Here is a 20,486-nt window from a genome sequence, read left to right on the forward strand (position 1 = left end):
GGGTTAGGGCTGGGGCTGGGGAACAGAGAGGGGTTAGGGCTGGGGAACAGAGCGGGGTTAGGGCTGGGGAACAGAGAGGGGTTAGGGCTGGGGAACAGAGAGGGGTTAGGGCTGGGGAACAGAGCGGGGTTAGGGCTGGGGCTGGGGCTGGGGAACAGAGCGGGGTTAGGGCTGGGGAACAGAGAGGGGTTAGGGCTGGGGTTGGGGAACAGAGCGGGGTTAGGGCTGGGGAACAGAGAGGGGTTAGGGCTGGGGCTGGGGAACAGAGCGGGGTTAGGGCTGGGGAACAGAGCGGGGTTAGGGCTGGGGAACAGAGAGGGGTTAGGGCTGGGGCTGGGGAACAGAGAGGGGTTAGGGCTGGGGAACAGAGCGGGGTTAGGGCTGGGGAACAGAGAGGGGTTAGGGCTGGGGCTGGGGCTGGGGAACAGAGCAGGGTTAGGGCTGGGGAACAGAGCGGGGTTAGGGCTGGCGTTAGGGCTGCTGAATAGAGCGGGGTTGGGGCTGGGGTTGGGGCTGGGGAACAGAGAGGGGTTAGGGCTGGGTTTGGGGCTGGTGTTAGGGCTGGGGAGCAGAGTGGGGTTTAGGATGGGATTAGGGCTGGGGTTGGGGATGGTGAACAGAGCAGGGTTAGGGATGGGTTTAGGGCTGGGGTTAGAGCTGGGAGCACTGGGGATTTCTCCCGTGTTGCCAGTACCGGGAGGGAGGTGATTTCAGGTGGTCACTCTGCCTGGAAAAGGCTGGGGTGAAATACCAGGGTTTGTCAGGAGGACAAGGAGCTTTTGGGAACAGCGGCACAGGCGGCTCTGGGTGTCTGTCTGTCTGTCTGTCCGTCTGTGTGCAGGGGGCAGCTGAGCACAGCTCGCAGCTGCCTGGTGCACATTTTCTGCCACAGGGTGTTAACAACCCCCCCGAGACAGCCCCTGGGGTGCTGCTGGCTCCTTTTTGCCTCCCAGAGTTCCTTTTTGGGGTGAGATGCAGAGCACTGGAGCCTCGCGCTGGCCGTGCTGCGGGCACGGGGGCCGTGGGTGCTGTTCAGGGTTCAGGTGCTCTGCATGGAGGTGCCTTCATTTCCCACCTTCCCCCAACACCCTGGGCCCTTCAAACCCCTCTCTCTCCCCCTCCGCTCTGTCCTTGGCAGTCTCTGTGCCCTGCTCTGCTCGTGCTGCAGCAGCACAGGGACAGTGGGCCCTCAGTGAGCCTGGACCTGTGTCCCAGCAGTGGCAGTGGGACTTCATTAACTTTGGCATCTGATAAAAGAACACTCTCCAAAAATACACATCTCCAGGGGGACAAGTTAGATGATAAGAAGCAGTCCAGAATAATGCAAACAAGGAAAACTGACCCTACCTCTTCCTTTTTGATTATTTTTGATAATTCCTTTTAGCGTTTTAGTTTTTCTTTTCAGTTGCTGCCTGCTCCTCTGTCAAGTGATTTGCCTTTTTTCTTTTCTACTGTTAATTTATGACTCAAACACCATTAAAAGTAAATACATGAAATAGCTGCAGCTATTAAAAAATAATTACATTGTGCTGTAGTTTAAAATGCTGCCTAATCCCTTAAATAACATGGAGCTCGTGATTTTCCCTTCTAATTAGAGGTGCTAATGGGTAAACGCTGTAGGAAGAGGAAAGGCAGGAGGCAAATATCTGCAGTGGGTCCAGAGAGTGGAGCCATTTCAGGAGCTCTGTCCCTGTCCAGGTGTGAGCCATTCTGGCCTTCAGTATTGGAAATATCTGAAATATTTGTTTAACATCAAGACCTTGTGCTCAAGCAGACAATTTCTCAGGCAAAGACATGCACAGGGTAAAGTTTGCAGCTTTAATTGGGTGACACAGACTATGACCAATCTGAAAAATAGGTCATCTTTCGAACCCCCCAAAATGGGGACATCTGAAATTGGCTTTATTTTCGATACCTCACCTAGATTTCCTTGTCCCATTTTAACGCTGAGCCACCTAATCGGTGTGTGAGAGTGAGATCTCTGTGCTGGGCCAAGGTGCTCTCGGCCTGAGACAGGGACAAAACACAGACTGAGAACACAACAAGAAAGTGAAATTGGATCTTCACTTTTCCTGCAGACTTTCCCAAACTGCTGTGTTGCTCTAGGCCCTCAAAAGGACTGGCCTGAGGCTGCAACATCCATGGGGACTGCTGCTATGGAATGGGAGCTGTGGGAGAGAGCCGGGATAAGGGAATGAGGGATGTTTCATATTCCAGGTACATGGCATTGTCCCTCTGTTCCTGATAATTACATTTCCATTAAATCGTTTCTTTTAAACGCAAGTATGTGCCTTTGTGTGTGTGTTCCTCACTTTGCACAATGATCTCCTCTCTCCTGTAAGCAGGAGTGGATTTTGGATGCAGTGGTGGTTTTTCCAGGGATGCTCTGATGGTCACCACTGAAGATTCCCATTTCTCCCTGTGCTTGATAAAATACCAGCTCCTTTGCTGGAGGAATTGCCAGTGCCCAGCTTACCTCACCTGTAGCAGGAAAGGTTCATCCTCATCTTCAGTTCAGTCATTTATTAAAGTGGATTCAGTCTCAGGCTGTTGTAATGAACATTATTCCCTTTGCCTCCAGGCTAGCAGGGGATCAAATATTAATAGCTGTACTCCATGTGGGCTGGAGATGGTTCTGAGATCTGTTCCCTTTTCCTTTTGAAACAGGGCCACTTGCTATCTAAATAATTAAGCCCCACAGCTTTTGTAGTTTAGAACAGACGTTATTTTAAAAAATGTCAGTGGGGCAGGACAGAAGTTAATCCTATTCTCCTCACACAAAGGATTGGCTGGGATCATCACAGCGCCCAACGCCGGGTCCCCATCGTGATTAAATTTGGTAGATATCTTGATTAACTCAGCTAGAGAAGTTAATTAAAATTGGTGCCTAAAATTGGTTTGGCCCTCCAGACACTTTCCTCCATTGGACTAGAAACAACTCTGAAACAACAGTTCAGGTTTTTCTGTGAATGTCTGTGTGCAAATGTGAATTCTTTGGAAAGCATCAAAGTGTCTCTGTCAAGGGACACAGGCTCTGCCTGGTGCTTGGGTACCTGTCCTGTGCCTGTGTGGGGTGTGGCACTTTGGTCAAGCCTGACAGTAAAAAGGGGTTTAAGATCTTCCAAGTTCTGCCAGTTTTTACCACATGTGGGCATGTTTTTGTCACCCCTCTCCTGCAGCTCAGCCCTCCTGGTCTGGGCACAGAACATGGGCAAGTGGAGGACTGTGCTTCTCTGCCCTTCTGCTGCAAGCGTCATTTTGGGGAGGATCGTTGTCTTCTGCATCTTCTCCCCCAAATGTGACAGACTAAAGGTCACCAGGGCTGGGCCTGAGATCACTGTTACTGAATATAACCCCTGCACAGGGAGGCTAAAAAAGGAAAAGCAAACGGCACACTGTGTCTGCATGGAGATGGGGAGAGGAGTTGCTAGGAAACCACAGGATCTCAAAATGCATATGACCTAATCTGGAAGATAATTTATATGATGAAAATAATAATACTAATGACAGCCACTTACAGGTTAGAATGATTAATTTGGTTATCTTGGAGCCCACGTGTTTCTCAGAGCAGGATGGAAGGCAGGGCTCAGTAACTTCTGGGGCTTGCTGGTTTTTAAGAAACTGGAGGCTCGGAATAAGCAGGAAGGGCAGTGAAGAGCTGCAGAAGTGGAGACCTGAGCTGGGCTGGGGAGGGTGCAGCATCCTGGGTGTCTGCACTTCCCAAAGGGACTGGCAGAGGAGAGAGAAGAGCCTGAGTTCATCTTTTTGCTTTTTGGAGAAGTGCAGGGAGCAGGAGCTGCTGGCTGGGAGAAATGCTTACCAGATGGCAGGCTCAGGAAACAGCTAATTATTATTTATTAATGATTTTCATCCAGTTCTTATGGAGATAGCGCTCACTCTTGATTTATGTGGGATAATAAACTATTAAGCTACAACCTATGACACAATTGCATATTTGCCAGACAACTTCAGCTTTCCAGACCTTCTGTTCTTGAGCAAGCAGTGAGTGGAGTGCCTGCCTGTCAGGAACTCTCTGTGCAGGCCCTGCATCCATTTCTCCCTCTGTGCACTGGAGCTGTTTTTAGCATTATCCCTCTCAGGATGAGGTTGGAAACAATCTCTGGAATCGAATCATAGGCCACCTCCACCCTCTGTCCAGGTGGTCCTTGAATAGCTCCAGAACCTGCACACCTGAAGGTATTTGTACATTAACGAGGTCACCTGATCTAGAGCCACCTGCACCCTGTGTCAGGTGGATTTGGAGCTATTCATAAGGAGGTCACCTGATCTCACCTGCAGGGCCACCTCCACCCTCTGTCCAGGTGGTTCTTGAGTAGCTCCACACCCTGAGCACCTGAAGGTATTTATCCATTAACGAGCTCCCTCTGAGCCTTCCCTTCTTGGCACCAAACAGTCCCAGTCCTCAGCCTTTCCTCATGTGAGGGGTGCTCTGTCCACATTCCCTCTCCCTTTACTGCTAAAACCACACCATGAGGGTTCCTGGTAGAAAACACAGCTACACAAAATAATTAACCGTGTTTCACATGCTAATTCTTCAATAATTAATAGTTTGAGTATTAGTGGTGATTGCTGCAGTAGGTGAGCACCACTGGGCCTTTAAGGCTGAAATGGAGCTGCTCTCCAAAGTTATCAACAGAGTGTTTTGGATCTGGTTTTTACTCTCAAGGTGCAATATTGCAGCCATTCAGCAAGCACTTGATTTTTTTGCTTTTATCTGCATTTGTTGCTTGTTTGGGGTTTGGGCTTTAAATTCTAGATGGAAAGAATGTGGTTGATTTTGGAAGATGGGAAAGGTGACAAGCAGATTGTAGAGCTGAAGAGGAGTTTGTACAGGCTGAACAACAGGGCTTGGAGTCTGGAATGACAAAAAAGTGTTTTCTTGTGGTTATGTTCTCACCTTCCTGAAATGATCTTGTCTCTGGAACCTTTAACTAATTTTTTTAGCCTGAAATTCCGGAAGGAATTCAGCAGAGACTTCAGGTTGTACTTCTGAGTGGGAACTCAGAGCACAGATGTACTTGGAAAGGGAATGGATGGAACCTTCATCCGGTGCAAACCTGCTCAGCTCCCTGGCCTGTTGTGGTAGTTTTTCCTTGCCAAGCAGAACATGGAAAACCCTTCATTTTTAAAAAAGCATTCAAAAATAATGGAGCAAACAAGATATTCAATGAATCCACTGTCTGTGGAGTGCTTTGCTCAGTACAGTGAGGCAGCACTGCTCATCTGCCCTGCTTAGGGCCCTGGGAAGCTGCTCTGCCATCTCTGCCAAAGGCTGGAGTGCCAGGCTGGGGCTGGGGCTGCTGCCTGGGCTGGAGAGCTGGGTGAGATGAGGCTGTTTGGAAAGCAAATAGCCCATCCAGTCAGGAGCAGTTGTTATTCTGGCAGCCACAGCCCATCTGCTGCGGGAATGGGCAGGAACCAGAGCACAGCACTGGTACAGGACCTGAGAGTAACTTTTTCTTCTCCTTTTAACCTCTTTTTTTTCCCCCTAAGAAACAAAGTATGTACAGTTGGATTTTACTTCCTCTCAGATCTTTACATTAAACAGATTTTGAGCCAAGTTCAAATATTCTGTCGCTTTTGCTTTGGGGGAGATGTTATAGAGCTGCATATGGAAATCAGATAGTGTAAAACTCATTATATTCCTATATAATTTGATAGAACCACTTACAGTCAGACCTTGATCTTATTTTGGGCCTCTTCATTACTTTCCAGAGATGAAAGATTCTCCTCTCCTCCTCTGTGCCTCTCCTTTTAATGCTACCTTACCCTTGGCACCATTAAAGCAACAGAACATCATTTCCAATGAACTTTATCATTTAATCTTTTCCAACACTGAGGAACATCATGTTCAGGCTATTTATAGAACAATGCACAGAATATGGAGTTTAATGGACCTGGGCCTCTCTACCAGTCACAGATAGCCTGGCTGATTAAACAGGGAATTTTCAAAGGGTCGCAATATGCAAAACTGTTAAGGTGGTCAGGAAGCCCCTGCAGCACTGGGCCTGGTCCCCTCCTGTTGTAAACTTCTTTTTGTACATTCTCATCTTGATCTTAACAAGCTCTAGCTCAGACTTAGCCAAGCTCTCATTCCTGGAGGACATTTATTTCAGAAATTCTTTTTTCTGATTCCCAGCCTGTGTGTATTTGTTGCCAATCTTACTCAGTTGTCATTGTACTGTCATTTTCTTTTCACATGGACCATCCCTTTTCTGGTGTTTGCTGCATTCTACAGCAAAGAAAAGAATAACCTTCCCTTGTTTTTGTAGAACTTGGTGATTCTCACTTAATTCCTTTGCTTGTAATTTAAGTAGTAAGCTTTTCTGGAGGCCATTTCATATTTTTATCCTCTGAAGATTCCCTGTTTATTTTTAATACCTTTTTAAAGTTATCTATGTATTCATCCACCCCGTAAGGGTTACAGTCAGGCCTTGATCTCTGTAAGGACTGAGTTTATGGAAGTTTTCCCTTGATTGAATTATGTTTTACACAGTTGCTTCAACTTGGCTGAAATTCAAAGCTCCCTCTCTGCTGAAGTTCCCGTGCTGCCAGCCCAGCTGAGTGACAAAACCACCTCTCTTCCCTTCTGTCCCCCTTATTGAAATAATAATAGAAGAAATTCCTACACACACTTTTTTATGGTATTAATGCTGTGACAGGTTTTTAGAGCTTGGGTCAGAATTACTCTGAGGATGTGGTTAAAGAGATGCCCAATTGTGGTGGGAATAATCTGGAATAGTTGGGATTGTTATGGGGTGTAAATCAGGGTGTCAGAATTTGTCTAGAAATGTGTTACTTCAGAAAAAATCTCAGGAAAAGACCCTCATGTTTTTCTGCATCATTAGTAGAGATGCTGCTGTTCTCCACTAGTCTAAAATGAGGCTCGGTGTTTCACTGGCAGCCAAGTGTGATGAGCATCTGTCTGCCTGTGATTTATCTGTCTGTCTTTTTTTATCTGTGTTTCCAGAGCTCACTTTTATAACCTCTTTCACACAGCTCACACCCCTAATTAATAGCTATAAAGTATTCAGGGGATGGAGGAATTAACAGAATTTTATCTGCTGTCACATGCCAAGGTCCTCTCCCTGGTAGATGAGCACTAATTAATGGTGTGGCAGCTGCAGGAAAGGAAGGGAATGGCTCCAGGTAGTGCTGCCCAGCACCTGGTCCAGTGAGTGTCACCTCTGTCACCTCTGCAGGACAGGTCCCTGCTGGCAGCAGTGAGGGAACCAACCCGAGCTCCATCCCTCTTCTCCGTGTGCCAGTTTTCAGCACTAACTGGGAAAATGTTGTTTGCTGGGAACCAGAATTGCCCAGAACTCCTCACATGACAACAAAGCCGTGTCACGATTGCCTTTCCTACTGAAACTGCCCCTGAGATGTGCGGTGATGCATCTTTCTTGAGGGAAAAATGCATCCCAAACCCCTCCCGTGGGGGGAGTGCAGACTCCAGAACTGGTGTCTCTGCTCACATCCCTGCACTGACAGCCACAACACGCTGGCTGCAAGCCGGGCTGGCAGATGCGGAGGGAGAATCCCGCCTGGATGCTGTCCTGGGGCTGGACAATCCTGCCTGGATGCTGTCCTGGGGCTGGAGCGCTCCCCAGGCTGTGGGGTTGTCGTGGTTACACACTGCCCTGGCCCTGGTTTGTGCATTCCAGCAGTGGCTCCTGGTTGTCCTGCCTCGCCGCTGGATGTGCCAGGCGTCACGGGCAGTGCTGGAATTGCTCTTTCCTACACGCGTGACTAAAGGAGTCACAGAAGGGAAGGATGGAAGGGCAGTGCTGCTGTGACATCAGTTTGTCCAAACAGTGGCAGTGACAGGGACATGAAGGAGGAGGGCAGCTCTGGATCCCTGCCATGGGACAAACTGGTGACCACAATTTGCACCCGCTTTCAGTGACTTTTCCCCTGCCCCAGTGATGTTTCCTGTCCACGAATTCAGACATCAGCACGCACTGCAGTCAGTGCAGGGATGGGAGCTGGGCTCATTTGGGAGCTGCTGGAGGCTCAGCTGTGCCCAGCCCGCCCCATTCTGGTTATTTAGGCAGGGTGGCACAGTATAAACTGGATAATAAAGGTAACAGCATAGAATCTGATCACGAGAAGCCAATTCCAAGGCAGGATAGGGCTTCCCAACGTTCTTTGGCTGAATGCTTCGATCCAGGTCTCCTTGACGAGGCAATTCCAGCCTGCATTTATTTCGACATCTGGGATGGAGTGGGCAACATGAGCCATTACAAATCCTCCCAACTGTGCTACAGAATGGAGCCATCTGGCCAGAGGCTGCCACAAACCTGGGCGTCCAGCAGCCGGGAAAGGAACACCCTGGTGCTGAGGTGACCCAGGAGAGCCCCTGGGGATGATCAGTCAGGTCCCTGGATTTTGTAGGCTGTTTTCTGGCTATGACTGAGACATGATGTGAAAGGGCCTCACTGAAAATAAATGTAGAGCAGCTTCTGGATATGTGTGGAAGGAATTCCAGCTGGGCATTGGGCCGCTGTTGACAGAAGGCTTTAATATTTGGACGTATGGGCTTGCTTTGGAGGCTGAACCCATAAACTGGAGCTCACTGACTTCAGCCCTTCCTTTCAGAGGAGACAACTCCTTGTCTTATACAATTTGGGACTCGGGGAATTTGGACTAGCTGAGCTGATGGAAAATGTTGTTTTGCTTTCCTCGATGATATGAAAGAAAAGAGGCAGGATTCCTGGTTGGCTTATTTGTTTGTTTGGGTTTTTTTTTTCCCCTGAACTCCATTAAGGCATGTGACAGAGAAAGAGGTATCTAGCCCAGCAAAAATGAAATGTCTTTTTAAAAAAATAATAAAAAAGCTTTTTTTCCCCTGTCAAAGTCTGTTAAATATCAACAACAACAAAAACATATTCCACACAGATTCATTCTGGTTGAAAAAAACATGTTCTTTAAATGTCAGCCAGCTCCAGTTTTAACCTTATTGTTTCTCTCTCCCCTTAAGTTCCCAACCCCATCCCCTGCTGGAACTGAGTCATGTTCTGTTGCTGAGCTCTCCTTAGACAGCTCCAGTCACTTTTTCTGGCCGTTCTTTTCCACACTCTGAAGTTCACTAACCCACCTCCAAAATTTAGGGTGTCAGCTGAAAAACAGAACACTTCAAAGCTGACTCCCCTGCTTTGTAGCAAATCAATTATTATAATGGCCTCGTTATTGACAGGTGTGTGGGCCGCCTTCCTCATGGGTATGGGGATGACACAAATCCAGAATTAAGCCTTTCCCCAGCACCAGCTCCCCTCTCCGTGCGCTCTGCTGCTGCCGCCCTGCTTCCCCAGGCTCTGGAACAGGCTGTTTCCAACGTGCCTCTTGAGGAACAATCAGACATTTGTGTCCTTGCTCTTCCTTCCTTTTGGCTGGAGCCCCTTTTAAGCATCTCCATAGTTACCTCTTCCTCAGCTGCAGTCAGAGCTGCCTGTGTGCCACCATCTCCCGAGGAGATGGAACAACCTCCCTCTGTCCCCTGCCTCTCGTGCACTTCCATCGGGAAAGCTCCAGCTCCTCCCTCGCCCAGCGTCCCTCTCTGCTGCTGGAATTGCTCTGTGACTGAGTGCTTTAATTCATCCCCAGACAATGTGTCCACTTGCCTGCCTCACCTCGTTTATCTCCTCTGCTCTCTGATAGCCTGGGATACAGTTTTCAGCTCAATGTTAGAGTTTTATGTGGGAGCAGCTCTACAAAATTATTCTGTCCTGGGTAGTCCTTGCCTAAATCTGTGTTTGGTTCTCTCCTGGAAGCTTACAGCCTGGAGAATGGAATGAGAAGTCTGTCTCAAGGCTTTTGCAGTACATTGCTTGTTCTCAGGGAGTCAAAGGGCACCAGATAATAAATGAAATGAATTGAACACGCTGAGAGGCTGTAGTTGTCAAAAGCACATTTACTGCAGACTTGAAACCAAGCACTGTGATTACCAAGGGTTTATATTTGTTGGCAGCTTCCGTGCAGCCCCTGTGAAATGCAGCACTGAGGCCGATGCCAATCCCCCTGAGATTATCAGATATTCCAGCATCTCGGCTCATTTAGCAAATCTAACCATTAAATGACAAATGCACTTCAAACAGGCCTGGATTTTTCTTTTTCCCCCACAGCATCTGAGCATTTCCATTTTTCCCGATGTTGTGTGTACCTCGTTTTGTGAGAGGCTCCCCCTTTGAACCTTTGCTTTCCCCCAAGCTGAGATCTAGAATGACCCTGCTACCTTTTAGCCCTTGGGGGCTCTCCTGTTCCCCCCGTGTCACCCCCAGCCTTCCAGCCCTGCCTGTCCCTGCTGCCCTGCTCTGTGCCTTGGGACTCCGCTCACTCCTTCTCGAACTTCCAAACAATGAACTGTTCTCCTTCCCCACTGCTGCTAAAGGAGCAGCATTTCAGGAGCTGTCAGCAGCTGCCTCTGCCTTTTCTTGCTGGGGTGGAGAAGTGGGAGGTGTTGTCCTCCACCCAGCACCAGCTCCTCGTTTCCTTCTCCTCCGTGGTGCATCTTTGCTGCAAACTGAACACAGCGAGAGGGGCTCCTCCAGCATCATCTGAATTACAAAGTCGTTCTATTGTCAAGCCTTTTAAGTGTCACATTCTCTTTTAAATCCAAGGCTGTGACATTCACTGAGGAACAGCAGCGTTTCAAAGTCAGGAAGGTCTATTCTTAGCACATCAGTCAAAAAAGGAAAAAAAAGTCGTTGGGGAAGGAAAAAAACCACAACAATTTTACCAAAATGAACCTTGTCACAAATGATCAATCCATCCTCCATTCACACTGACCTGGTCCTTGCTGCATGCCAGAGGACAGAATTTGATGCCACAGCACAATGAATTAATATTTGCCAGATCTCCTTGTAATTAATTGTCTCACAGTACAGGTTTGGCAAAGAATAATTTATCTTTAAAGTGATTAGATCACTGGTAGTTTGGTTTTGTGTTTGTTGGGTTTTTTTTCTTTCTAAGGAACATTTCTCCTCAGTTAGCTGAAGAATAGATGCTGATGAGTAACAGCCACCTCCTGGTATTTGATTCACGTTACTCAAATACCTCTTTCTGCTAGACCAGAGCCCCCTCAACAGCTGAGAGACAAAGCTAGGACTGAGCCAGAGGGACACAGGGGGCTGGGCTGTTTTCCGGGTTTTTGGGGTACAGCCCCTCAGAAACCCCATGGGGCTGGAGAGTCCAGCTTCTCTCACACCCCACCCTTCCAATCTGTGAGTGCCAATCCAGCCAGCCTGATGCTTGTACAGTGCTTCCGCCTTTGTTATTTGTCACTGGGAAAACTCAGTCTGAGTTCATATAAAAAATTAATATGGTCTATAGCCTTATCTTGAAATCTACCTGTACATCATAAAAGTTATGATTCTCGAACTAAACAGAACTTCCAAAGCATTTATCCTAATACATACCCAAGAAACTACTCTTCAGTTAAAAGAGAAAAAGAATTCACTAAGTTTGTGGTGTGCTAAAGGAAGACATTGCATTGATTCCGAGCCGTCTCCCAAGTTCTGTCTGTGAGGAGCTCCTGCTGGTGAGTTCTTCATATTCATGGGCTGAGAGAGCAAAGAGATTTTTCCAACCTTCTTGAAAAAACCATGCAAATGTCTTTGTAACTTTAACTAGATGGGGGCAGCATTTTAACTGTTTCTGAAGATGGGATTCAGTTCAGTGTGGGATGGTGCTGGAACAAGTGTGGTATCAAAGCAGATCCTTAATGTCCCTTTGTACATCCTGACCATCTCTGGAGGGACTGTCATTAATGTGCTTCTCTCTCTTTCCTTCTTTTTAGCATTCATGCAGTGCTGATCATGTGAAAATTACTCACACTTCTGACTTGAGAAAAGTTTCTTAACTGAGAAATTCCACCAATATCAAGGGAATTAGAAATTCAAATGGGGGGAAATTATAAACTGTGTGTGTCAATACAGCAAACCTTTATAAAAGCTGCAATCAATCATATTGGCATCAAAGGTGGTGGGACTTCTCCCTGTCACCAAGTGGATCACAGGCCAATGAATAAAGGGAAAAGCTGAATCAGAGGAAGAAACATTGGTTTGCTGCCTTGAGAGAGGGGCTGCCTTGTCCCGGAGCACGGACCTGGAGCCAGCTCTGGGGCCTCTCTGATTGTGACCCAGGGTTATGCCCAAATCTTGTCTGGCCCATTTCTTTGTGCCTGGGCTGGGCTGTGGAGCAGGTTCTGTCTCTGTTTTGGTGCTGTTTCAGTAGAACAAGGGCTTTCTCTCAAAGTTGTCAGTTCTGGAAATGGGCTGTTGGACACTATCCCCATAAACCTCTCCCTGAGCATCTCTGTCCTTCCCATGCTTTGACACCTCACCTGCTCCTGTCCCAAGTGAAATCCCAAATCCTCATGCTGGGTGCAGCCTCACTTTAGACAATTCACTCTGCAAATGATTGAAATTCTCTAAATGAATGTGCTGATCCACACTGGATCCCACTGCCAGCTGCTGACAGAACAGTGCATGCTACAGAGTGGACTTTATGATACCTTTACACTTCTTTTATCTCTGTTGTGTTGTGTGACTGATCAAATAAACAACTGTCCCTCAAAACACCTCCCCTGTTCCACATGTGCTGTGTCAAACCTCAGGCAGGGATTTGCAAAACCCAGCAGTGACTTGCCGAGGCTGCAGCTGCTTCCTGCACGATTCTGTCTCTCTGCTACTCCCCTTTTGTGTTTTGACTGCCAAATTCTGTGGTTTTGTAGGTCTTGTATCTGAGCTCTCTGCTGTCAGCTCCCTGAGATGCAAGAAGTAGGCACAGCCCAGATGCTTGCCTGAAGCAGAAATAGCACATTTTCCTACTACTGTTCTCCATCAGGTCCCCTGAGTCTTGAATATCTGGCAGACAGCATTCCATAGGGAGAAAAAGAACCTCAGGCCTTTAGTTTGCAGTTGTTGTAAAAACCTGATTCTGGCTGTGGTGTAATTTAGCAGATTGAAATAGAGATATAGTAAATCTGTTATACTCTCTTAGTGACTCAGTGAGCTTCTACTGGCAAAAACTGTTCAGAATTTGGAATATTCAGTAATCCCCTTCACATTTCCAGGGGCTTTTGTGTATTCCCAGTGTTCCAGTCACAGCTTTGAGGGGTATGTGTGCTGATAAGTGCATGTTGCTGGATGGGTGTATTCGAAACTACAGAGAGACAACAAGAAATGAAGCAGCCAGAAGGATAAACAGCTCCTGGGGACGATTTAAGGGTTTATGTGCACACAGATATATATTTGTGTCAGACAAGTATGCAGGAAAGGTGAGTAATAACAGCCCTGTTGCTTCTGATGCTGAAAATACAGCAGTACAGTGTGTGCAGGAATGAGGAGTTTAGGTGGTGCATATTTGATGGGAACACACTTCTCTGTCCAAGGTAGGATGTATCAATTGTCCTGGTTGGACTTTGGGTCGACCAGTGTTGAAATTTTGTAGGGTCATATGAGTTTATTTTCCTTGTGATAGAAATGTGATTAGATAAGTTGTTATCTGGGTGTCGTTTTGTGACATGTAATATGAAAATTTTATACAAGGATCCATCCAGTTGTGCGTGAAGTTTCTACACTAACCTGGTGTGAAATGTGGCTCAGAGTGGGATGCCATCAGAGCACTAAAACACCTGGGGGGGGATTCTGCAGCTAAAATTTGGCAACAGTGGATTTCAGACCAGGTCCTGGAGAAAAGCCAAGCAGGAATTACTGTGGCGTATTTTGCTCTGTTTAGGGGTGGGTGCTCTGTTTGGGGAGCATTGGCAGTTCAGTCCCTCACCTTGCTCTGGGGCAGTGGCTTTACATCAGCGTCTGTTGCAGGCTGCGAGTTTGGGCACTTCCTCTGTGTTGTTTGTGCTGTGTTTGGTGCTGTGGGTGGGTTTTGTCTATTGTGTCCCTCTTCCAGAGCCTTGGGGGGATTGGTAGGTTTTGGACACGGTGTGGGACTTGTTTTGGGGATCGTTTTGAGGGGATTAGCTGAGCGTGCGGGACTGAGCTGTGCCTGTTCAGGGTGTGAGGGTACACGGTGCCCCCAGGCTCGTTCCCACAGTGTCCCTGTGCCCCAGGAGCCCCTGGGGACACTTACCTTCTGTGCCCTGCGCTTGTCTGCCCGCTGGTTCTGGTGGTAGATGCGGCTGAAGTTGGACACGATGACCGGCACGGGCAGGGCGATGACCAGCACCCCGCTCAGCGAGCAGATGGAGCCAAAGATCTTCCCAGCAATCGTCTTGGGCACCATGTCACCATAACTGCAGGGCAGAAACAGAGAGGGAGGCCCCTCCTTCAGACCAAAAGCCTTGTCAGGTTCCCTGAGCAGCAAGCAGGGTGGGCACTGAGGCTCAGAACTCTGCCAGGCAAGGGACAGTTCGTGGTGCTGCCACCCCGGGCTGAGCACGGACGCCCTGCCCAGGCTGGGAGCTGAGCTGAACCTAAGAAAGGCACCTTTGTGGCAGAACAGAAGCGCTGCTCCAGGCAGCTGCTGGGTGCTTAAAGTCACATCCTCACTCCTTCTGTACCCACCTCTCCATGCAGGCGAGCTCCAGCAAACTTAAAACTCTGTGTCTGCTGGGGAGCAGGTTCATACATTCTCATTCCCTTGTATCCAGGTGCAAATGAGGACTGATTTACACTTCCATTTCAAAGCCCAGCAGTTTCCTGGCCATCTGCACAGTCAGAAATTTGGGGGTTGTTCAAAGTGTGCATTCAGTAAAAGGTGAATTCTCAGGGATATGAGACCAGCTGAAAAATACTCATACAAAGCTCTGCATTGGGTTGGACCCAAGAATCTTCTGCTGTAATTTGTGTTGCATAAAGAGCATACGGAGCTGCTGGAGCAAGTGCAGAGGAGACTGTGGAGATGCTCCGAGGGCTGGAGCCCCTGTGCTCTGGAAAAAATCTGAAAACTGAAAATTGAAATCTTGAGCTATCAGATGGTATTTGGGGTGTTCTGGTGCTTGGTGCAGCAAATGTTGAAAAGAGAAATGATTTATTACAACTGAGGCTTTATTTTTACTTTTGATGTCAGTCTATGACCAACAAAGAGCTTTGAGGGGAATAGAGCTGAGCGAAGAATAATTTACATCCAAGAGGAAAAACAAATATTTCAAAACACCTTTTTTATCAACTGAACTTCTTGTCCCCATGCAAGAACTTGTTGCTACAAGGGGCTGAATAGAAGCAGGACTCCTTGCATGTTAAATGCTTCAGGCACCATTAGCCAAGGCTTATTTATCCCAAGCAGAATCCTTCTCCTGCCTCCACTTGCATCAAAACCCCTCAGAATACCTCAAATCAATAGATTGTTCTTCGTGTCTACTGAGTTTTTAGCTGCTGCTTTATGCAAAGATCATTTCAAAGCTCTTGCTAAGTGACAAGATCTTCTACCTCATTTAACACTGGTCTAAAAAAAATAAAACTCTCTCTTTTCTCCTGCTGGCCCTTAACACAATAAGGCTGAAAATTAATCATATGCCTCAAACATGATCTCAGTGACCTGGAGCATGGAGAGAAAGCCCTTCTGTGCATTTGTGGAAAGGATAATAATAAGTGTCTGGCTCACAGTCTGTCTCAGGGAGTTTTGTTCTTACATGCAGACTGAGAGTTACCTCATTACTTGGGACTTCAGAGAAGGTGCTTTAAAACACCACCAGGACAGATCAAACCCTTGGAGCAGGAAGGATTTTGTGGGGAGATGGAGAACTTCATCTGCACAACTCTTGCGAGAGATACTACCATGAGAGCTCTGCAGTGGCTGGAGCAGGGACAAGACCTGGAACTGGTAACGCTGATTCTGATCTACTGCAGCTCTCTGTGGAGGATTCTCCTGGATTCCTCCCTCTGGGAGTCTGCTGGCTTGGACATCAGGCACTTGGGGGTATCTTCTCACTGGGCTGACCTGAGATGTGGAAATGTCAGCCCTGAGGTTTGGGAATAGCTCAGCTTTGTTTATCAGAGGCAAACCCAGCTAGAGCTCCATGTCTTGCGCTTATTGAGAGGCCTCCCTTTGACTTTGACAGGGCTTGGGATGAACCTCTGAAGCTGCAATTGCTCTGCTCCTCTATTGACAGCCACAGCTACTGCAATATTAATTGCTGGAGAGACTATTTCTGTCCTGATGCTACCACAAGCATAATGGCCCCACGGCGTATTTATACCAGGTACAGTGCCAAATAAACTCAGCTATTGGATTTCAGTTAGTACTAATTAGGCATTTCAAACCCAAAACTTCTTTTCCCCAGACTGGAATGAGAGAACTCAACTTCCCCATTAATTTGTTTAGTAAAAGGCAACTTGTCATCTAAAAAACTTCTACAGAAAGTGCATTTTAAGTAATTCATCAATAATCTCATTAGAGCAGTGAGAAGATAGAGGAGTTGGGTAATGATTAACACTCAGCGAGTCTAACGGAGTGTTTGAGCTGCACGAGCACAACAGGAGGCCGTGAATTCCGTGGGCTTTTAATGTGACCTCCAGTAAATCATTGTAACTTTCTGTACCTCGGCTCCCCGCTGAGGAAATGGCAATTAATTCCTTGCTCTTTGCTTGGTTAAGGGGGTGCTGGGTTCCTCAGAGCAGGAGCTGCCCCCTGTTCCGACTGTCCCCAGCACCAGCAGTGACCCCTCGCGCTGAGCAGTGCCAACACTGATGATGCAAATTATCAGTGTGAGGATCTGGGGTGCCACAGCCTGCACGTGGCTGCAGCCTCCTTCATCTGCACCGGCTGGGAGGCCAGGGCAGCATCCCAGAGGGAAATACATCCCCCGTTTATTTTGCCAGGAATCCACTTAGGTGGCGCCAGACTGCAGTTGCTGAATTCAGTGGAAGGGTCACCTGGTGGAAGGGGTCCCTGCCCCAGGCAGGGCTGGAGTCAGATGAGATTTGAGGTCCTTCCAGCCTGAAACATTCCAGGGTTCCCTGCTCTGCTCCCTGGCTGTGCCAGTGAGATGAGCTCATCTGTGGAAGGTGTGCCAGCGTCAGGGGGAGCTGCCCTTGCTGCCACATCCCTTCAGTGCCCTCTGCGCACCGGCAGCGATTCCAGAGCCTGCACACAGGTGTATCCCGTGTTTCCAGTGGCACACCTTTGGTGTGTCCCCTTTCTACTCCTGCTGTCCCCTCAATTCCATTTCCTCCCAAGGGAACCCTGTGAACCCCGAGACTGATTCACTGTACACACAACATAAACTTCAAGTAAATCCCTAAACAGGCAAAGCAGGGGAAAAAAAAATCAGAAAATGACTTTTAAGTGGTCACTCTCTAGACTGGAAAGCACTGCACACAGAGCTTCAACGTTCTTTTTTTAATTTCTCATGTGACTTCTGTGTTCTTTGGATAGAGAAGGGGTCATATGTCACTCACCCTAATGAGCAGCTATTAGTCTTGACAACATAATGTGCAGTTGTTTTTCTCCCTGTCAGCAGAGAAGTGTTATCAAATAGAGGTCGCTGCTCCCGAGCCCTGGTTTTAGCCACACATGTGTCTGGACATTGCTCAGGTCCCCAGCTGGAGACAGAAGTAAATAAGGTGCCAGAGAGCTCATCAAATGACTCCCTCTAAAAATAACCCCTCGCAGCATCTCTGATGATCCTGCATCTCTGTGCAACCTCCACAGCCCCGGGAACAGGGAGTTGGAGTAAAGTAGCTGGAAGATCTTACGGGATAGGGACATCAGGAGGTACGGTGACAGCTCTGTGGTGGCAATGGAACAGCTTTGCAGAGGATGCTCTTTTCCAGCAGCCTTTTTATTGGGCCAACTTTTCATCCTGGATGAGGCACAGAGCTGGGGAGGGGGTTCTGGTTATAAATTGCCATTACCGTGGAGCTGTTGTCTCCATGGGTTTCTTTAGGCACTGGAAGGGGCTCTGAGGTCTCCCTGGAGCCTTCTCTCCTCCAGGTGAGCTCTCCCAGCTCTCCCAGCCCAGCTCCATAGGATTGGTGATCAACTTTAGTGGCCTCCTCTGGGCTCATTCCAACAGTTCTGGGGTGGGGGGACACCACCTTCCTTCTCACCACCAGAGCTGTCTTCGGGCAGAGCATCAGCTCCAGCCCTCCTCCCCTGGCTCAGGGGGGTGTTCAGGCCCCTCGGAGCAGCCCCCCAGAGAGTCCAGGTGTCCCTGGTGGTCTGGGGGCAGTCCCAGCGCCAGCACAGGAACGTGGGGACAGTGGCTCATTCATGCCACAGTCAGGCTGTGCTTTTTCTTGTCGCAGTGTTTAAGTGGTCAGGGGACATTGGCTGCCCAGTGGTGCAAAACTGTGTGGTTTTCACACCCAGGGAAAGCTGAAATGTCTCCTGGAGCTGGGAACAGAAACAATGCTCTCCCCTGATTTAGTATTTCTGCCTCACATGGGCATTAACAGCTCTTTGGGAGCTGCTTTATCTCTCTAACTTTTTGCCCGGCACAGGAGACTCAAAAGAAGATTTTGCTCCAGCCTGGAAGCGTCTGCTTTTAGGACAATAAGAACAGAATAATAACATTATGTACTGTACAATAGACCATGATTTTGAAAGCCTTTTGCATGAAAGAGCTGGAATAAAGCATGGAATTAGCATGTAGACTTCCAGGTGCAAGACGTCCTTTTTTATGCTCCAAGTAATTCACTCAGCAATGTTGTGATTCACACAAAGGAGAGGAAAATGGCTAAAATTCAGCTAGAAGGTTTCAGTGGCATTGCCCGAGTGTGAATATTGCACGTGACAGCTCCGAGGAGCTCCTGCCCCTCCATCTCAAGGGTGCAAGTCCAAGGTAATCTTGCTGATGTTGCTTTGAACCCTCGGTGAAATAATGATCGTGTCACTTCCAATGATCCAGCGGAAACAAAAGCGAGTATTGCTCATTCCTCTCTGGGTTTTGCACATGATGAAAGAGCAGGGAATTAACAGCTGTGGCAAGGGGGCTGGGGTACTTGGATCTTTTGTTTAGGGTTTAATTCACCACTCCTCATCTGCCCTGCTGGAATGAGCCCCCAAAAGCCACAGCCCTGGAGCACAGCGAGGTGCTGCTCCCCTGGGCTGCTCTGCCTCCGACTCAGGGAATGCTTTGGATTGGAGGGGACCTTTTAAAGGCCATTTATTCCAACCCCCTGCTGTGAGCAGGGACATTTTCAACTGCATCAGGTTGATCAGAGCCCCGTCCACTCGACCTCGAATGTCTCCAGGGGTGTCCAGTTGGGTTTTGTACAATCACAGAAGCACAGACGGGTTTGGGTTGGGGCCATGAGGGCTCCTGGTGCCTCCTGCAAGGCTGAGCTGTAAACAGAGCCACGATGCCTTTGAAGCAAGAGAATCTGCAAACAGGCTGTCAAATGACAGCCTTGAACAGTAAATCAGCCGTGGCCGGGGAAGTACAGAGCCTATTTCATGCTAGGATTCTTTTACATTAAATATACTTATTTTCTGCCTTGTTTGGAGCTGGGCAGTTCCCCAGCTGGGTATTCAACTGTGAGATCTGGCATGGTTTCACACTACTGTTTTCTTTTTCCCTGGCATAATTCATTTGGTAATGTTTTCATGGATGCTCTAGAAATTCTGCTGCAATTCCATCCCTCAGCCAAGCTGTGAGGGATGAGGGCTGGAGATGCCTATCAGCTCTAGCAGCAGCAGCTTATCTTCAGCACTTGGATTCACTTTGATTTTTAGTAAAGCTGTGGTCAGCAGTTGTCTAGTGGGGATTTTCCAGGTAAAGTTGCCTTTTCAATATTGTTCTGTTTCACAAATTCATTTTTCTTACTGAGTTTTGTGTGATGAAAGGGCTGAGATGTATCTAAAATTGTCCTCTGAGGAGATGCAAGTTCTGCTGCTTCTATAATGGTGAGAATTAGGAAGGAAGAGAGGAGGGTTATTCCCTGATGAATTTCCCAGGGTAGCCTGGACCAACCCTCACCAGAGCCAAACAAAGGGATAAGGTGAACTGGGAGTTGGTTGTAGGTTGCTCATTCCTCCAGTTGTACAGGAGAGGTGACCTGAGAGCAACTGGTGGCAGGAATATTCCTCACAACAACAGCAGGTACTGCCCAAGGAAACAGGAATATTTGTGTGGAGTCGGGAACCAACTAAGCAGGTTATTTAATACACAAAGGGTGGAGAATACTTAATATATGAACACACTGGTTCCATCTATTCCTCCTGGCTTGGATCAGCTCCTCAGCCTGTAGGCAGTTAAAACAGATGGTCTGAATTTGGGTAACATTCAGACCTTGAGTCGAAGCTAAAAATGGAAATTTCATTGGCAAGGAAAGTAGGTCAGAAAGCTAAAGCCCCTAGTCCTAAAATGATGAAAGGCTTCTAATCAAGTGTTCCCTATTACCATTCATTAAACGGAGCAGGGGAAGAAATATTATTAGAGACCTTTGAAAAAGGGATTACAATGGGAGTGTGAGAATCCTTCTCCCTGCAAGGAGACCTGTGCCCTCACAGTCCTGTTTCAGTGGGAGATGGGATGACCGTGGATGTTGATTCCCAAAAAGTCC

At 47.9% G+C, this 20,486-nt stretch overlaps 1 protein-coding gene across 6 annotated transcripts in view; it reads right to left on the reverse strand.

Annotated features, from left to right (window-relative positions):
- The window catches only part of KCND3 (potassium voltage-gated channel subfamily D member 3), a 114,278-nt gene that overhangs the window by 17,950 nt on the left and 75,842 nt on the right, over positions 1 to 20,486 (reverse strand). For all 6 annotated transcript variants that reach the window (XM_032132856.1, XM_032132862.1, XM_032132859.1 and 3 more), the window contains exon 3: positions 14,110 to 14,272. In XM_032132856.1, the coding sequence (XP_031988747.1) occupies positions 14,110 to 14,272 (163 nt within the window). The remainder of the gene's footprint in view (positions 1 to 14,109; positions 14,273 to 20,486) is intronic.

This window comes from Corvus moneduloides, chromosome 24, assembly GCF_009650955.1.
Source record: "Corvus moneduloides isolate bCorMon1 chromosome 24, bCorMon1.pri, whole genome shotgun sequence".
Classification (NCBI taxonomy): Eukaryota; Metazoa; Chordata; class Aves; order Passeriformes; family Corvidae; genus Corvus; species Corvus moneduloides.